This window comes from Panthera uncia (assembly GCF_023721935.1).
Source record: "Panthera uncia isolate 11264 chromosome B2 unlocalized genomic scaffold, Puncia_PCG_1.0 HiC_scaffold_24, whole genome shotgun sequence".
Lineage (NCBI taxonomy): Eukaryota > Metazoa > Chordata > Mammalia > Carnivora > Felidae > Panthera > Panthera uncia.
In genome coordinates this window covers 49,522,879-49,542,134 of record NW_026057580.1, presented here as the reverse complement: position 1 = coordinate 49,542,134, position 19,256 = coordinate 49,522,879, and the positions used below count along the sequence as shown (strand labels likewise).

At 38.4% G+C, this 19,256-nt stretch overlaps 1 protein-coding gene across 1 annotated transcript; it reads right to left on the bottom strand.

Annotated features, from left to right (window-relative positions):
• Nucleotides 1-1,344: 1,344 nt before the first annotated feature.
• PM20D2 (peptidase M20 domain containing 2) lies at nucleotides 1,345-18,899 on the bottom strand. The gene is made up of 7 exons (XM_049652928.1): nucleotides 18,187-18,899; nucleotides 15,949-16,097; nucleotides 8,830-8,972; nucleotides 7,377-7,531; nucleotides 4,917-5,052; nucleotides 3,783-3,890; nucleotides 1,345-3,570 (listed from the first exon to the last, which is right to left on the bottom strand). Exons 1-7 carry the CDS (start codon nucleotides 18,640-18,642, stop codon nucleotides 3,416-3,418), a joined length of 1,302 nt encoding a protein of 433 aa, XP_049508885.1. The 5' UTR covers nucleotides 18,643-18,899; the 3' UTR covers nucleotides 1,345-3,415.
• Between the last annotated feature and the right edge of the window lie 357 nt (nucleotides 18,900-19,256).

Genomic DNA, 19,256 nt, shown 5'->3' with positions numbered 1-19,256 from the left:
TGTGCTGTCACAGAGCCTGCTTGGGATTCTCTCTCTCTCTCAAAATAAATAAACTTTATAAACAACAACAACAACAAACACCATCCTTCTGGATAGACTCTAGAGAATCAGTTCTCAACCTCTTCTGATGTGATAAATCCATGACATGTTCCAATGAATAAATCCGTATTCTGATCAGAGTTTTCAAAAATTGGAAGGAATATACAGTATTACACTCAGATGGGACACAAATCTCAGTGGCACATCAGCATTAGTTCCACACTGTGGCTTATGGCAGATAGTGCTGGTGCAGACTATACCTTCACCCCAGCTGCAACACCACACCTCGTTCTCGTTCTCCCATGCGAGAATACTTATCAGAGCGCAAGTGAATCAGTAACAATGGAATCGCTAACCTGAAATTTTCTCTAATTTGTTTTTAAAAAGTAAATCAATCACAAACAAAACACAAAATACTTTGTATGAATAACAATGAACTTGTGACACTTCACAAAAAACAAGAGAATATTAGTGTGTTGGGTTACCTGTTAACAATCACTATTCTAGAAAGTTATCGTGGCTTTAGAAGATAAAACTGTGCTCCTTAGAGTACAAGGCTTATAAAAGGAATTTAAAACCTGTAGTTGGGAAATTTATTAAGTTGATAATGAGGAAACTAATTCCATCCATATAAACCGGTGATCTTGGATATACCCAAGTCTCAGCCTGAAGCCTCTGCTGATCCGTCTCTCGTCTGTTAATAGTCAGCGCTATTTGCAGTTACAAATAATCAGACAAAGCATGTCGTGAAGATCCAGTTCTAAAAGCTGATGTGAAGAGCTGGAAGGCTAGCTTGCATAGAGGAGTCTTAAGGCACTGGGGTAGCTGTATCTCAGAGCGAAGTAAATGCTAAAAGAAACAAACTTCTGAAGTTCCAGAACTCCAAACGAAGACAAACTGCCCATGCATTACAGTGGTCAGCGCCAGGGCACTGCCATCTAAACCCTTTTCTCCATGTTTTCAATTCAAAGGCTGGAAGTTTTATCTTAGGAGAAGATTTGATGATATGATGGAAGTCAAAGACAAACATTCTATTTTACTGTTATATAGGACAAAGACTGGCAAACTTTTTAAAGTAAAGGGCCATTTTGTCGCAATGGAACTGGAGAGTGTTATGCTAAGTGAAATAAGTCACACAGAGAAAGACAGATACCATATGTTTTCACTCTTACGTGAATCCTGAGAAACTTAACAGAAGACCATGGGGGAGGGGAAGGAAAAAAAAAAAAAGAGGTTAGAGTGGGAGAGAGCCAAAGCATAAGAGACTCTTAAAAACTGAGAACTGAGGGCTGATGGGGGGTGGGAGGGTGGGTGATGGGTATTGAGGAGGGCACCTGTTGGGATGAGCACTGGGTGTTGTATGGAAACCAATTTGACAATAAACTTCATATATTGAAAAAAAAAATAAGTAAAATAAAGGGCCAGGTAGTAAATATTTTAAGTTTTAGAGGTCACATGATCTGGTCTTGGTCTCTGATGCTTTTTTTTCCCCTATGATCCCTTAAAAATGTAAGGATTGGGGTGCCTGAGTGGCTCAGGTGGTTGAGCGTCCAACTTCGGCTCAGGTCATGATCTCATGGCTCGTGAGTTCAAGCCCCACGTCAGGCTCTGTGCTGACAGCTCAGAACCAGGGGCTTGCTTCAGATTCTATGTCCCTCTCTCGCTCTCCCCATCCCCCACTGGTGCTCTGTCTCTCTCCCTCTCAAGAATAAACAAATATTAAAAAAAAAAAAAAAAAAAAAAAAGGTAAGGATTACTTTTAGCATGCTGGCCACATACAATCAGGTGCTTACCAAATGAGGCCATAGCTTGTAGTCCCTTGATATAGAAGAAAAGCAATTCTCAACTACTAACTGTCCCCAAAATTACACCTGTCTTTTTTTTCAATTTTAAATAATCTCAGATCGAACAGGAACTTAGAGGTTCAAAGGACTGTAGGGATAAGTGATCTAACTTTCCAAGTGGGGACCTCAAGGCTCCTGGCCCTGAGTGACTTGCTTGTGGCAGAAGAGGCCAAACGCTTACTTTTCTCTTTCCCCTTATGTTTTTGGAATACACTCAACTATGAGGAGTTCCTTTAAAACAAAGTACACTAGAGGTTTACTATATTCACAGCTTAAAGGATTTGTTTTACCGGGTACTTTTTTCACATTCTTTTACCATGTTCAAGAAACTCACACTAAGAACCAAGAAAAACTTAGAATACTTTTAAATTAATATTGAGAGAGCATGGGGCCTAAGAAGGCTTAGAATTCTGTCCCTTAAACTCAGTAAACTGGACAGGCTGACTTCTGAGCAGAAGTCTGAATAGGGCTGCTGGGTAGAGGTGACCAGTTACATGACGCTGACACTCAAAGCAAATGGACATTGCTCCTTTCTCAGTAAGTCCCTCTAGAATATGCTACCAAGCAAACACTTCACAGGAAAAGTCTAACCCTATCTGTCTATATGTTTTCCTAATACAGAAATACAGAATTAGGAATAGCACTTTAATGCCACTTCTCAGAGTTAATTATGTAAAAAATATATATATATATTCATTTTCCTTCAAATGGTAAAACTGAAGCTTATTCTTTGTACTGAACTTCTAGTTGTTTCCCACAGCATTTCTGATTAAAATCCTGCTTTTACTATCAATGAAAAGATTCTCTAAGTCAACATAGATATAATCAGATGTTCTAAATGAACTTTTCCTAAATTTAGAACCTGAATTTTATACTATTCACAATTATTTTACCATCCTATACCAAAAAAAAAGAAAGAAAGAAAGAAAGAAAGAAAGAAAGAAAGAGAAAAAAGTCTTTCATGGATCAATTCTAAATATAAAGTTTGAAATCCCCTGATCTTTTAAAATATAGCTCCACAACATATGAATTTATAAAATATTATCACTGATAAGCCATGGATCATCCAAATTAAGAAATGCCATCGCAAAAGAAATGGAAAAAGAAAAAGAAATGCCATTACAGGGGTGCCCAGCTAGCTCAGTCAGAGGAGCGTGCAACTCTTAATCTTGTGGCTTTGTGAGTTTGAGCCCCATGTTGGATGTAGAGATTACTTAAAATCTTAAAAAAAAAGAAAAGAAAAGAAAAGAAATGAAATGCCATTACATATCAGCTCAAACTCAACAACCACATGAGATCAAGAGTTGAACACTCCTCCGAATGAGCCAGCCAGGCGCCCCTGAAATTTTTCATTTTAGATATGAGGTAATGTGTTTTCTCTGCATCATGGATCATGGCCTCCCTCTTCAGGTAAGAGGAATTTGAGTCCCTTAAGACTAAAAATTAAGCATGCCCTCCTCCATTATTAAAAAAGATTCAAGAAAAAAATCAGTACTTCTTAATGATCCATAAGTGGCTCCTAGGTCTTCCTTTTATTCTACTGTATTTAAAAATTCTTCTTCTTGAAGTTGCAATTTAAAGTCCTCCTTGATTTTCTCCAGCAACTCTGGTTTAAAAATAACATCCAACGCAGTCATTGCCAGAGCTTTGGCCGTACGCAAAGTGTAGAACTGAGCTTCTTGTGACCCTAAAACGTGGAGAAAATAAATGAAGAAACCTCCCTATTTATGATAAACTTATACATTGGTTTTCAGATTAGCTCTCGATATCTAAACCGCCTCTTGAAATGCCCACCACAATACAGTATTTTCTGAGGTAAAGTTAGCTAATGAAAAAACATGGAGCTATTACCACAAAAAGAGAACATATGCCCACACATTCACTTCTAATAACACATACCTGCAGCTTCAGTATATTGTTCTGTATGATTCAAGGCATTAGATCCAATGTAAAAATATGGATGAATCCCAGGAACCACAAAAGTAACATTTCCAAAATCAGTAGATCCTTAGAAAAGTAAGACAATCCATGGGTTTCTAATTGTTAGTCCAATAGATGCCAGACCATACTTATCCAATCTCTATAGCACCAGACATGATTTGCCACTCCTTTCCTTCTAGAAATTCTCTACTCCTTTGGCTTCCATGACTTGACTTCTCCTGATTGTCTGGCCTTTTCTCTGGTCACTATCTGTCTCCTCTAAATTGCTTCCTTTACCTGTCTCCTAAGTGCTGGCAATCACCAGCACACCAAATACTCCTGTGTTTTCAATTACTTTTCAGATATTGCCAACTCCTACATCTCCAACCTAGGCATCATTTGGGGGTTCCACAGGCTACTGAAAAGTTCCCCTTAGAAATCCTATATGCACATCAAACTTAACATACTAATAATATATACCAACATAGCATACTCCAACCTGCTTTCTCTTGAACTCCTTATCTCAGTAAATGACATCAACACCCCATTTCTATGGCCAAGTCCTTTTGAGTCCACTTCATCAGCATTTATTGTTATATTTTAGGAGATACATCTCTAACATGGAAACATATTAGAAATGATCCTTTTAAAAAGGAAAAACTCTAAAATAGTCCCCAATATAATTATTTAAATTCTAAGTTGTTTACTAAACAACTAGTAGTAAACAACCATAATAATTACTCCTCAGCAACTGGCATGCCTCCTTATAACTACTTGCTAGCCTGCTTACTGAGGACTGACAATGAATTAAAATTCTATTTCTCCTTTAAGTAGCTTACTTTAAAATTAGAACTAAGCGAGTTTAAACACTAGAAGTATTTAGAATACAAAGGAAATAGTACGCTATTTCTAAAAACAAATCTGCTCATTTAACACTTTACATTCACTGAAGAGTTCTTTAGTTTCGTTCCCCTAACCATTAAGTTTGTGAAAAATATTGTTAAGAGCAATACCTCCCTACCTCCAAAGCTGTCGAACAAAACCCTCTAACCAAAGATGGTATTTTCCTTCCTCAAACAGTGCAATATAGTATATATGAAAGAACCTGATTACCTGAAGGGCCATTCAACTTTGCATCTTCTGAAATAAATTCTATTCCCAGTTTTTTTCCATTTTCAATATAAGCTTTCCATAGGCTCTTATTGGGAAGAACATTGTAATAATCATGTGCTCCACCTTTAATTTCTACCTAAAAAAAATCGTAAGACAAATTCTGAAATAAAAAACTCAAATTCACTATCTAATTTTCAAATCAGCAAGAGGTTTAAGAGGGTACACTTTCCCTTACAAATATAAATTCTCTTAAATATTTTACCTTAAAAAAATCAGTAATAAGACTTCCCTCAGGCCCTATCCCTTTCATGTTACATATGCACCAAACAACATGATGTCACCTCACTCTCCCAGCCAGTAAGTCTCAACTTCGGTAACTTATATAGGGTGTGGGGGAAGCCCAGGAATCTCCATTTTAACCAGGACCCCCAAATAATTCTGATGCAGGTGGTCCAAAGAGCAGACACTGAGGAACACTGCTCTAGACTGCAGCCTCTTAAAGAAAAAAATTAAGCTTTACTCATATTCAAAATATAAGCCAACATTGACACCAATAACTGGTCCAAAAGATATAAAGGTACCTAGGAGAGACAGGTTTATGATGAAGAAGGGTTGGCTACGGTCCTCATTTATTATTTATTTATTTTTAAAAGTAATCTCTACACCCAATGTGGGGCTCGAACTCACAACCCTGAGATCAAGAGTTGCATGCTCTACCGACTGAGCCACCAGGAACCCCATGTCCTCATTTATTAACTTCAGCGTTTCAGTGTGTCAAGAATTATAAGCAGTTTATAGGTACACAGTTAAGAGGATTTATAGATTTAGTTTTGATTAAATCAAAATGGATTAGTTCCACAAACTAAAGGCAATAGCCATAACATTAGTAAAAGTCAATTATAAAATGGCAGGGCTGACATTTTTTCTACTCTTAGCAACATCTAAGCTAGAAATAATGACAACCGGGGCACCTAGGTGACTCAGTTGGTTGAGTCTGACTCAAAATAAAAAAAGAGAAAGAAAGAAAGAAAGAAAGAAAGAAAGAAAGAAAGAAAGAAAGAAAGAAACATACTTATAATATATAATAATCATTCATGTATTACAAGTCAGCCAAAATATAAAAAGTTATTAAGAGACTATTTAAAATATAGATTAGGGGCGCCTGGGTGGCTCAGTCGGTTGAGCGGCCGACTTCGGCTCAGGTCATGATCTCGCGGTCTGTGAGTTCGAGCCCCGCGTCGGGCTCTGTGCTGACAGCTCAGAGCCTGGAGCCTGTTTCGGATTCTGTGTCTCCCTCTCTCTGACCCTCCCCTGTTCATGCTCTGTCTCTCCCTGTCTCAAAAACAAATAAAAGGTTAAAAAAAAAATTAAAAAAAAATAAAATAAAATATAGATTAAAATCCAGTAACAATGAACCTTATCCTAAGGGAATATTATGCCTTGAGATTCAGAGTTAACGGTAATAGTTCATGTGTTTATTCTATCAATATTTATATTTATAATTATAAATAAGGGATAAAGGATTGGCTCCGTAGCTCAGGGGTTAGAACACTGGTCTCATAAATAAGGGACAAAGGATTAATTTTTTACTCTCTGGACACTTACCATATATGCTGAGAATCACTAGTACTGTGAGACACTATTACTATGTGAACAAATCATACATCTGAGAGCAGAAACAAATAAGTTGTAAGTATGAGGTCTAGGCCCTAACTCTTAACAAATATTCTCTCATTTAATTTTCACAAGAACATAAAGTATATTATTATCTCCCTTTTTCAAGAGAAAATGGAGTCCCAAAGTTATTAAATGGTGTTTTCTAAAGTTACAAAATCAGTAGGCTGAGAGGCACAGACCCAGATCCTATCTCTCCCACTAGACTACAACCTCTGCCCAGGAAAAGATCGATGTAATTCTGAAACTTCTCGTTCTGCTGTATACCCTACGTGACTGGCACAGAAACGTCACTGACTTTATGGTTTAAATGAACAACACTTCTTCACTAACTTCTGCATCTATTTTAACTTTCATTCCAGCAAGCCATAAGTATTTATATCGTTACTGCACATATCTAATAATTTCACCCGAAACAGCTTTTGCTGATTTTGCCATAAAGTTCCCTTTATAGGAACTATACTGAGCAATTCTGAAAACACAACTGCCAATAAGGAAGGCTATATCTTGCAAAAAGGCAGGGAACTCAGCATTATCAAGAATTATTCTAATTACAGTGCAATAAAATGACTATAGTCCTTTCTATGTGGGCACTGAGTAAAACAAATATGAATTAAAGACTTTCACATCACCCATTCACTCAACTGATCTTACATACTCTAAACATTGCCAAATGAAAAAGGGGCAAGTTAGGTTCTAATCTAATTTAATAATACTCTAACTTAACTCCAGCCCATATAGATATACCTCTGATTATAACTTATATTAACTCTTAAAAGTTCTTACTGTACACCCAGTAGCCAAAGCTGCAGCTCTGAAGCAATCTTCTGCCTTTTTGGTCAAAACTGGAAGTTCTTTCATTGAGGGTGCACGGAAATAATAGATTAATTCAGAATAAGACGGAATGATATTGGGTTTTACACCACCACTTTTTATTATGCCTACAAAAAGAACCAAATTACTGAAATTGAGCTTGGAGACCATTTCTTTAAGTTTAAATACACCCATAGAATTTTCAATATGTACATGAAGAAAAACAATTTCAATTTATTAGCTTCACAGATATACCAATCAATGATTTTTGATGTGCTGTACAAAATTTTCTTTTTTTTTTTTTTTTTGTACAAAAGTTTCTATACATAGGGTAATGCTTTCTGGCTAAGAGATAAAAAATTGTCTATCCATACTTAATTCTAAGGAATTTAACGATGTTGAGAAATTATGTTGCATGATTATAAAGAAACTGTTAGAAACTTTTATAACAATCTTAAGACTTCTGAAAGAGTTTATTTCAGTAGGCTTAATAAAGTAGTAATAGTTGTACGTTTTGATAAACTTTTGACTTAAAAGAAAAAAAATGGCACAAGGTTCTATAATTATCCTCGTATTTCCAGATTCCTATGAATATTTTCAATGGTATTTAGCTCTGGGAACATAATTTTTATACCAGCAAGAAACCGATGCAGGTCGAAGATCACTAAGTGCTATTAACTGTCAAAACAAATACATTTATTTGGAACTACACTGAGAGGAAAGATTTATCCATTCAAAATAATAACTGAAATAGATACACAAAATCTAAATTTATTTGATCTGCTTTAAAAATTATTAATTATTTTTACATATTTCTCTTAGAAAAACTAAGGTAGGACATTGGTCAAAGTGCAATTACAAACTAATTTAAGCCTATAACAAAATCAGGTAAAAAATAGATATTAAAGTATAACAGTTTCCCAAATCATAATAAAATAACTAAATAATAAATTCATACCTTTAAGATCATACTTTATTACTGTAGTTACATTAAGGTGATACACATAATTTAAAAAGATGTTACTCATTTTATCAGCACTAGAGAAAATAAAACCAGTAACCATAACTTTTTTTAAATTGAGAAAATGATTTGTTACCATTAAAAAACAGTGAGGATAACTGGAAAATCAAGATCCAACTTTCAAATACCCACAGAAAACATGTACATCCTTACATAAAACATTATCTCTAATACTCAAAATGACCATTCCATTTATACATAAATACTTTTTTAACTGTTTTCTTAGCCAACACATACAAACATCCGAGTATCCTGTCACATGAATTTTGGAAACTGTTTAAAAAGTTTGGAATATTCATATAAAGTATATAAAATGTTTACAATTTTTTAAAAATCAAATGTTAATTACATGGCACTGAAATATATTAAGCACCATCCATTACACAACATACTTGACATTCGTACCATGAACTCTCCAGGTTGGTTTCATTTGCTGTCTCAACACAGACAGATTGTTGTAGGCGAGAACGGCAGCATCTAATGCATTTACTCCTTCCCAGGGATATGCAGCAGCATGAGATGCTTTCCCATAGTATTTCACAATCACACTAGGAAACAAAACATCATTTGGAATTACTCTTTTCAAAGTCACTAAAGAAAATCCAGGTACCGTAATTAGAATTACCCAACAAGTGTTCAGAATTAAGTCACACTGCTGGAATTTTTATTTGCAAATCGTTTGTAGAAATAACACAGCAATTTATATACCTTAGTTGTAGTTTACTATTATGTAATACAGTGACTGACACAAAGAAAGCATTCCAAAAAAGAGAAAAGAGAGAGAGAGAGAGAGAGAGAGAGAGAATTTTGTTCAACCAACCCCCAATAGAAATTTAATTTGTACACAACTCAATTCAAACAAACATGCAATTCTGTATTAGGCACTGGAATTACAAAAAGAGGGCTCCTGTCTCCTTCTACACTGCATCGTAATAACTCTATATAAAAGGTCTGCGAAACAGATAATTCTATCTTAAGTGGGGGAGGGCAGGTGAAGGAAAACAGAAATAGGTGACAATCTGAAATGAATTAAGACAACCTCTGAATACCAGATTACACTCACAATATCCTAAGATATTCTAGCATTAAGTCAGTTGTTCCTGACCAACATTTTATTAGTGTTCCAAAACACCTGCATCACTAATATCTCAAAATTTTATCAGTTATGTTACTGCACTTCCAAATAGTTCTCATACCAATTTAACTACTCAGATATAATAAAAAATAAGGGTTAAAGAAAGGATTGCATATTAAATAGTTATTTATAAAGATGACTTGTATAGGCAACACTTTTTAAGCCTAAGTAATAGTACCCACATTTAAATTACCAAAAAGCTATTCTAGACTTAGTTTTTTTTTAACAAACTAGATTCAAGAAACCTTGGCATGCTCATATTCCTTGATGAATTCAAAACATTCTGCTGGCAAAATAAAAACAAGTTAAAAGCATCCAAATATATTTTTAAGATTTTGGGATATTTGTTAGTTCTTGATATATATCTTATCACCATCACCTTGAAACTGGAATTTTAACAAAACTGGTGATAAATATAAAATGGAAGAGGATGACCTTTATGAAAATGGCTCTAGCACCATTTCTTTCAGGGTTCAAATCTAAGTATAATTACCATACAACAAACTATAGGAAAATAAGTGTTAATGGTTATTTTTTTCAGCATTAGTATTTTTAGTGTATTTTAAAACATTTTAGAGAGCATATTTTATTTTTTATTTATTTTACTAATTTAAATTCATGTTAATTAACATACAGTGTAGTATTAGTTTCAGGAGCAGAATTTAGTGATTTATCACTTACATACAACACCCAGTACTCATCACAAGTGCCCTCCTTAAGGCCCATCACCCATTTAGCCCATCCCCCCTCCAGTAGTCCTCAGTTTGTTCTCTGTATTTAAGAGTCTCTTATGGTTTGTCTCCCTCTGAGAGTAAAGTATATTGCATGGGGCGCCTGGGTGGCTCAGTTGGTTGAGCGTCCGACTTCGACTCAGGTCATGATCTCGCGATCTGTGAGTTCGAGCCCTGCGTTGGGCTCTGTGCTGACAGCTCAGAGCCTGGAGCCTGTTTCAGATTCTATGCCTCCCTCTTCCTCTGACCCTCCCCTGTTCATGCTCGCTCTCTCTCTCTCTCTCTCTGTCTCAAAAATAAATAAATGCTAAAAAAAAAAAAAAAAAAGAGTAAAGTATATTGCAATACAGGCCTATCTCAAGAAGCAAGAAAGGTCCCAAATACACAATCTAACCTCACACCTAAAGGCGCTAGAAAAGGAACAGCAAATAAAACACAAAGCCAGCAGAAGGAGGGAAATAAGAAAGATTAGAGCAGAAATAAACAATATAGAAGCAAACAAACAAACAAACAAACAAACCAGTAGAACAGATCAATGAAACTAAGAGCTGGTTCTTTGAAAGAATAAATAAAACTGATAAACTCCTGGCCAGCTTTATCATAAAAGAAAAAGGAAAGGACCCAAATAAATAAAATCACAAACGAAAGAGGAGAGATCACAATCAACACCACAAAAATACAATTATAAGAAATACTATGAAAAATTGTATGCCAACAAACTGGGCAATCTGGAAGAAATGGACGAATTCCTAGAAACTCACACACTACCAAAACTGAAACAGGAAGAAATGGGAAATTTGAACAGGCCCATAACCAGCAAAGAAATTGAATCAGTTATCAAAAATCTCCCAACAAACAAGAATGCTGGCCCAGATGGCTTCCCAGGGGAATTCTACCAGACATTTAAAGAAAAGTTAACACCTATTCTTCTCAAAATGTTCCAAAAAACAGAAATGGAAGGAAAGTTTCCAAACTCATCTATGAAGACAGCATTACCTTGATTCCAAAACCAAAGATCCCCCTAAGAAGAATTATAGGCCAACATCCCTGATGAACCCAGATGCAAAAATTCTCAACAAGATCTAGCAAACCAAATTCAACAGTACATTAAAACAATTATTTATCATGATCAAGTGGGATTTATTCCTGGGCTGCAGGGCCTGTTCAATATTTGCAAATCAATCAATGTGATTTACCACATTAATAAAAGAAAGAATAAGAACCATATGATCCTCTCAATAGATGCAAAAAAAAAAAAAAAAGCATTTGACAAAATGCAGCATCCTTTCTTGATAAAAACCCTCAAGAAAGGGATAGAGTGAACATATCTTGACACCATAAAGGCCATATAAGAAAGACCCACAGCTAATATCATCCTCAATGGGGAAAAACTGAAAGCTTTCCCCCTAAGGTCAGGAACATGACAGGATGTCCACTCTCACTACTGTTATTCGACACAGTACTGGAAGTCCTAGCCTCAGCAATCAGACAACAAAAAGAAATAAAAGGCATCCAAATTGGCAAAGAAGTCAAACTTTCACTCTTCACAGATGACATGATCCTCTATGCGGAAAACCCAAAAGACTCCACCAAAAAACTGCTAGAACGGATACATGAATTCAGCAAAGTTGCAGGGTATAAAATCAACATACAGAAACCGGTTGCATTTCTGTATGTCAATAATGAAGCAGCATGAAGAGAAATCAAGGAATGAATCCCATCTACAATTCTACAAAAAAACATAACATACCTAAGAATAAACCTAACCAAAGAGGTAAAAGATCTGTATGCTGAAAAACTATAGAAAGCTTATGAAAGAAATTGAAGAAGACACAAAGAAATGGAAAAGACAACATTCTATGCCCATGGACTTGAAGAACAAGAACAAATGTTGTTAAAATGTTGATACTACCCAAAGCAATCTGCACGCGCAATGCAATCCCTATTAAAATAACACCAGCATTCTTCACAGAGCTAGAACAATCCTAAAATTTGTATAGAACCAGAATAGACCCTGAATAGCCAAAGTAATGTTGAAAAAGAAAATCAAAGCTGGAGGCATCACAATTCCGGACTTCAAGCTGTTTTACACAAAGCTGTAATCATCAAGACAGTATGGTACTGGCATGAAAACAGGCACATAATCAATGGAACAGAATAGAAAACTCAGATATGGATCCACAAACGTATGACCAACTAATTTCTGACAAAGTAAGCAAGAATATCCAATGAGAAAAAGTTTCTTTAGCAAATGGTGCTGGGAAAACTGGACAGTGACATGCAGAAGAATGAACCTGGACCACTTTCTTACACCATTCACAAAAATAAACTCAAAATCGATGAAAGACCCACATGTAAGATGGGAAACCATCAAACTCCTCGAGGAGAAAACATGCAACAACTTCTTTGACCCTGGCCGCAGCAACTTCTTACTTGACAGGTCTCTGGAGGCAAGGAAAACAAAAGCAAAAATGAACTATTGGGACTTCATCAAGATAAAGCCTTCTGCACAGCGAAGGAAACAATCAACAAAACTGAAAGGCAATGGACAAAATGGGAGAAGACATTTGCAAATGACATATCAGATAAAGGGTTAGTATCCAAAATCTGTTAAAAAAGCTTATCAAACTCAACACCCAAAAAATAAATAATCCAGTGAAGCAATAGCCAAAAGACAGGAATAGACACTTTTCCTAAGAAGACATCCAGATACTAAAAGACACCTGAAAAGATACTCTACATCACTCATCATCAAGGAAATACAAATCAAAACCACAATGAGATACTACTTTGCACCTGTCAGAATGGCTAGAAAACAACACACATTGGCGAGAATGCAAAAAAAGGGGAACACTTTTGCATCATTGGTGGGAATGCAAACTGTACAGCCACTCTGAAGAACGTATGGGGGTTCCTCAAAAAATTAAAAATAGGGGCTCCTGGGTGGCTCAGTTAAGCATCTAACTTCTGTTCAGGTCATGATCTCACGGTTTGTGAGTTCAAGCCCCTCATCGGGCTCTGTGCTGACACCTCAGAGCCTGAAGCCTACTTCAGATTCGGTGTCTCCTCTCCCTGCCCCTCCCCCACTCGTGCTCTGTATCTCTCAAAAATAAATAAAACATTAAAAAAATTTTTTGAATTAAAAATAGAACTACCCTATGGCCCAGCAACTGCACTATTAGGTGTTTACCCAAATGATACAAAATGATGATTCAAAGCACCCCAATGTTTACAGCAATGCTATCAACAACAGGCAAGGTATGGAATATTACTTGGCAATCAAAAAGAATAAAACCTTGCCATTTGCAACAACGTGAATAGAACTAGAATGTATTATGCTAAGCGAAATAAGTCAGTCAAAGACAAATATATGATTTCACTCATGTGGAATTTAAGAAACAAAACAGATGAACATAGGAAAAGGAAAGGAAAAATAAGACAAAAAGCGTATTTTAAACAAACTGATGGGGGGGTGCCTGGGTGGCTCAGTCCACTGAGTATCCATGATCTCACAGTTAGTGGGATTGAGTCCTGCTTCAGGCTCTGTGCTGAGTGTGGAGCCTGCTTGGGATTATTCTCTCTCTCTGCCCCTACCCTGCACATGCACCCACTGGTACTCCCTCTCTCTCTCTCAAAATAAAGAAATAAACTTAAAAAAATCAAAAGGAAGAGCCAGACCAACAATATATTTAGCAGAATATTTAAGGGGGAAAAAGAATCCTCCCTTAAAATTCAATTTATATATGTACCTATTTAGGTTTATAACTATGCTCAAAAAGTCCTGGAAGGGGGCGCCTGGGTGGCTCAGTCGGTTAAGCGTCCGACTTCAGCTCAGGTCACGATCTCGCGGTCCGTGAGTTCCAGCCCCGCGTCGGGCTCTGGGCTGATGGCTCAGAGCCTGGAGCCTGTTTCAGATTCTGTGTCTCCCTCTCTCTGACCCTCCCCTGTTCAAGCTCTGTCTCTCTGTCTCAAAAATAAATAAAACGTTAAAAAAAAAAAAAAAAAAAGTCCTGGAAGGATATATGCCTCTCAAGAAGGGACACGATGCAGGAAAGGTGGTCAATATGAACATAGTGTTTTATCTTACTTATTGTTGGAGATTTTTGGGATGAAAAGATCATAATATTTTCAAAAATTAGTTTGTATTCTTGTTCCCTTTTCCATCTTAACAGATGGCCAATGAAAACTCTAAGAAGCCAGAGACTAAGAAAAGGCCTGAGGCCAACTGGGCTGATGGATCAAGGCCAAGAAGCCCAACTCGAAGTCCTAGAAGGCTAATGGGCTGGTAAGCCTACAGCTGCAGGCCTCTTCTAGCCAGAGGCCTTGGCAGAGACTTCTAACCTCTAAGATCCTCTGCAGGTGTTCCAGTATGCACTACCCCCAAAACCAAAGTTGAAAGATTCTTCCTGCTGCCACAGCATCAACTCTTGGTGATAAGAAGGAAGATTAAAATGGTCATCCTGTGAAAACAAGGCCTCGGGTGATTCTGAGCTGGAAGATTCGTGAGTACCACCTAGAAGCGCAGCTGCAATGGTTTTATCACTCCCTAGCTCCCACAGAGGAGAACATGTGGTTTTCCCGAAGCAGATCAACAGTGGCTCCTGGAGACTGGCCCAGTGACTGGCCCATTAACTACTGTGACTGAAACTTCTGGTGTGCAAACTTCAATCCACTTCAGCGATCCAAAAAAGTGAGCTCTTCCACATACAGGAAAATAAATAAAATGTTTTGGCACCGGACAAATCAGAAGAGTACAGATGCAAATTCCACTAAAATCCACAGCTAGTTTCTGTCTTTTCTCTCAGAAATATAATTTACCCTCTTTGCAAAGAACTCAAATTACAAGAAGTAAACTAGAGAAGTGTGTTTTCTTCCAAGTCTAATAAAGCTGCCTCTTTTTTTTTTTTAATGTTTATTTTTGAGAGAGAGAGAGACAGCATGAGCAGGAGAAGGACAAAGAGTGAGAGAGGGAGCCATAGATTCTGAAGCAGGCTCTGGGCTGTCAGCACAGAGCCTGACATGGGGCTCGAACCCACAAGCTGTGAGATCATGACCTGAACCGAAGTCGGATGCTCAATCGACTGAGCCACCCAGGCACCCCTAATAAAGCTGCCTCTTACAAATCTATTCAGTTGCAAAGACAACCCATGTCAAAGGATAGATGTTTTCTAGAAACCTAATTGCTCTCAGATAGTTCAGAATAGAATACAAGCGTCAACATATTCTGTTTGCTAGTCTTAATGCTTTTTAGGCACTATTTTTTTAGTGTTTATTTATTTTGAGAGAGAGTGTGCACATACACAGGGGAGGGGCAGAGAGAATCCCAAGCAGGGTCCACACTCAGCATGGAGCCTGATGCGGAGCTCAGTGTCACGACCATGAGATCATGATCTGAGCCAAAATCAAGAGTCAGGACACTTAACTGACTCAGCCACCCAGGTGCCCCGTGCACTAGGTTAATAGTCCAATTACAAACACCATCTCAAATAGAAGAGGCTTACCAAATGTTATTCAATGGAAATCAAGTAAGGCATCACATCATCATTTTTCAACTTACTTTTTCAATATATAAGTACCGGGTTTTAGTCTCCAGTTAGGACACAGAAATATCTTAATAGTCTTTTCCACTAAGGAGCTTATTTCAACTTGATTACTCACTCATGTTCAGCCACATCAGGTAAATAAGCAGCATTCTCTTGGGATGGGTGGGCCATAAAAACAACATCAAGATTTTTAAAAGCCCCTGCTTCAATTAAATCAATTTTGCCACCACCATCTTCTTCTGCAGGCGTTCCCAGGACAACTACCTAGAAGGATATACCTGTGTCAGAGCAAAACAACAACAACAAAATCCTCGCAGGAAAATATCAAACAGGTTCCCTTGCATAGGTATTCACAACCTACATTAAAGTCCTTGAACTATGGAGAGAGGTGTTGTTCTCTGACACTTAAATAATGCAGTGGGCATAAATCTACGGTGCTAAGTTAACTACACATTTAAATTTACATTATTATACCAATTTGGCACAAAGTATGCACTAAAGCTACACCAGGAAACTTTTCCTAATTTTATAACTCAATTTTATATAACTAAAGGCAAAGATGAAAAAAGATAAATACTATATACTGAATTAATTCCTCAAAATTCTTTAGGACTTATCTCTTAAAGCTTCTTCTTGACTAAGTCTTTTAGTAATGTATATAATTATTCATAAACACTTTACTGGTTAGGAACATTCCACTTGCTTATTAGTTATCCCCACAACAACCCTGTGAGGTAGGTGAGCAGTATATGTCATCATTTCAGGGATGTCAGGGATGGTGGTTTTGAGGCATGGAGTGAAGTGTTTTGTCCCAGGACACACTGCAAGTCTCCAGGCAGAGCACGGATTAGATGTTCTGATCCTCAGACCTGAACTCTTGATTCCTTCCTGAGCTAACTCATTAAAAGATCTTAACTCATTAAACCTTTATAAAGAACATTAAATAAACCTTAACACCACAGTTAGAAAGAGCCGACTATTACACAAACTTACTAATTCGATTCCACCAGTTCAACCAGGCAGATTTACTGGTCACCAAACACCTAATTAAACAAAAGAGAACTTTACAGAATAAACATTTTACTTTGATATTTAAGCTTAACTTCTTCAAACAATGTTTAAAAGCAAAGAAAAATTATAAACAACTAATACACTTTCAAGATCATATACAGGAATACAATGAAACAAATTGGAAAAAGTCTTGGCTTGTTAAGGGAATCAACATAAATTCCATTTTAAGAGAGGACTGATAACCTTGCTAAAACTGTGCATTACCATTCAAAGGTGTACATTTCCCAAAGTCGAGCCTTCTTTGGAAGTTACAAAGCACTCGAACTCATAATTGAACCTGCTTTCTACTCTGAACCCTTGACTCCTTAAATTTGATGACTTCAAGTTAAATCTTGCTGACGTCTCTGAATCTTTCATAAATCTGGTTAAAATTAAATCTCTCCCGTGTTTCATGCAATAGCAAAGGACCCGCCCCCCCCCAAACAAAAACCTACCCAGATCCAAAAAACAAGCCGCCAGAAGCAGAAAAGAGAAGGCAGCTAAAGAGAAAAAGCTACAAAAGATGGAACTGTTAAGATAAAAGAGAAAAGTTACTGACATTGGAAAAAAAAAAATGGGCTATAGAATATGAAAATAAAACATCAGCCTTGCTCTTATTAAGCCAAATGTTGATGATTGAATTAGCTCGCAGAATGAAGAATACCATCTGAAAAAACACAGTAACACGAGATTAAACTTGCCCTACAACAAGCATAAATGACATTTCCCCACTTAAAGGAGAAATTTCTTAATATGATGAAATAAATATTAAAACTTAAGGATGAACTCATCTATGTAGTATTCACTTCTCCAATTTTTGAGGGAAGATTTGGTAGTTGCAATGACTGAAAAATTCCTATCCAAATACCAACGATTCGAATCACAACAGCTCCTAGGACTGCCACAAACAAAAGAGGTTTTGGAGCCTAATAAAGAGGGGCTGGAGGTTTCCCTACAATAACTACTTCTTCCAGAGATTGCACAACCTCGTCAGCAAATCGCAGTTAATTCTGTTACCAAAAATAAATCACAACGAAAACCAGGCTTGGTCCTAAGTTCTTTCCTTAGGGCCAGTCTACTCAATCGTTTACAACTACAGAAGAGGAAACAAAAATCTGCAAAAAGTCGCTGGGTCGGCACCTCAAGCACTACTGACTTTGATCCAGGAGTTCTGCCTTCTGGCAAAAGCGAGGCCGGGACTCCGAGGGGGCAGGTGCGCACGGGAAGCGCCGGGTCCCGCCGTCCCCGGGTACGACCCGGTCTGGGCAGGCGATGAAAATCCCGCGCCAGGACCCCACCTCACCTTCACCGGCGGAGGCGGCCCGGGGAGCCCTTCCAGGGCCCCCTTCACGCCCAGCGCGGCCGCCGCCCCGACCTCGGCAATCAGGTTGTGGCCGCAGGCGTGCCCGATGCCGGGCAGCGCGTCGTATTCGCAGAGGAAGCCCAGCTGCAGCGGGCGCCGCGCCGCACGGACCCCCAGCGGCTCCCACTCTGCGCGGAAGGCCGTGGCCAGCTGGTAGTGTGGCTGCACTGCCCAAGAGGCAGCCGGAGGCTCGCGCTCGAAGAAGCGCGTCAGCACGCCGTGGGCCCGGTGCTCCTCGTAGGCCAGCTCGGGCTCGCTCCAGATCGCGCGGCTCAGGGCCCCCAGGCGCTCGGCCGCCTCGTCAATGCGCTCCGCGGCGCGCAGCTTCAGCAGCTCCAGCTGGGAGACGCCGCTGCAAGCGCCCCCCTCCAAGGGCCGCTCCTCTCCCGGTCTCATCGCGCCTGCAGCCGGTGACCCGCAAACACTCCGCTCGACTGCCCGCTCGGTAGCTGCCTTTTAACTGCACACCCGCTCCAGTGCCCGCTCCCGGCGTCCGCTAGAATCCGGGAGGGGCCCACAGCGCAGCTCCGCTGCTCCCGGGGGGAACAGTCCCAGGGCCCCGCCTCCAGCGCCTCGCCGGGTACAAGGTTCCCACCTCATTTGGCTGGCAAGTTCTCCGCCCCGGGCCGGGAGCGCTGGGAAGAGAGGTGTTCTGGGACTCTCGCTTTCATCTCCTTGGCTGTGCTTAAGACTGAATTGTTTTCAACTCATTATTACTTTTCTGTTGTTGCTTGTTTCCCACAGCAGCAGAATGAAAACGGCTTTATTGGTTAGTTGGCATCAGAGAGAGACCAAGTGGAACATAGTCCTTGAAAAACGCCACTCCCCTTTCTAAAATAGCAATTTAAAGTTATACAAGGTTTTTAGTTCCTAAAACTAGATGTCAATGTAAATGCTATACAAAGAACACTGGTCTATAGATTCTATACTCTTAAAGTGTTCAGTACTGCCCTCATTTCTTCTTGAGGTTGCTGTATTATCTAAAAGCTGCAACTATTCTGTATAGTTTT

Bases quoted from the DNA above. Each gene is read 5' to 3' on its own strand.
- PM20D2 (XM_049652928.1), bottom strand. From the start codon at position 18,642: ATGAGACCGGGAGAGGAGCGGCCCTTGGAGGGGGGCGCTTGCAGCGGC. The intron at 8,973-15,948 runs GTGAGTAATCAA...TTTGTTTCCTAG, and splicing joins CCTGATGTGGCTGAACATGA to TGTGATTGTGAAATACTATG. The intron at 3,571-3,782 runs GTATGTGTTATT...TCCACGTTTTAG, and splicing joins ACAATATACTGAAGCTGCAG to GGTCACAAGAAGCTCAGTTC.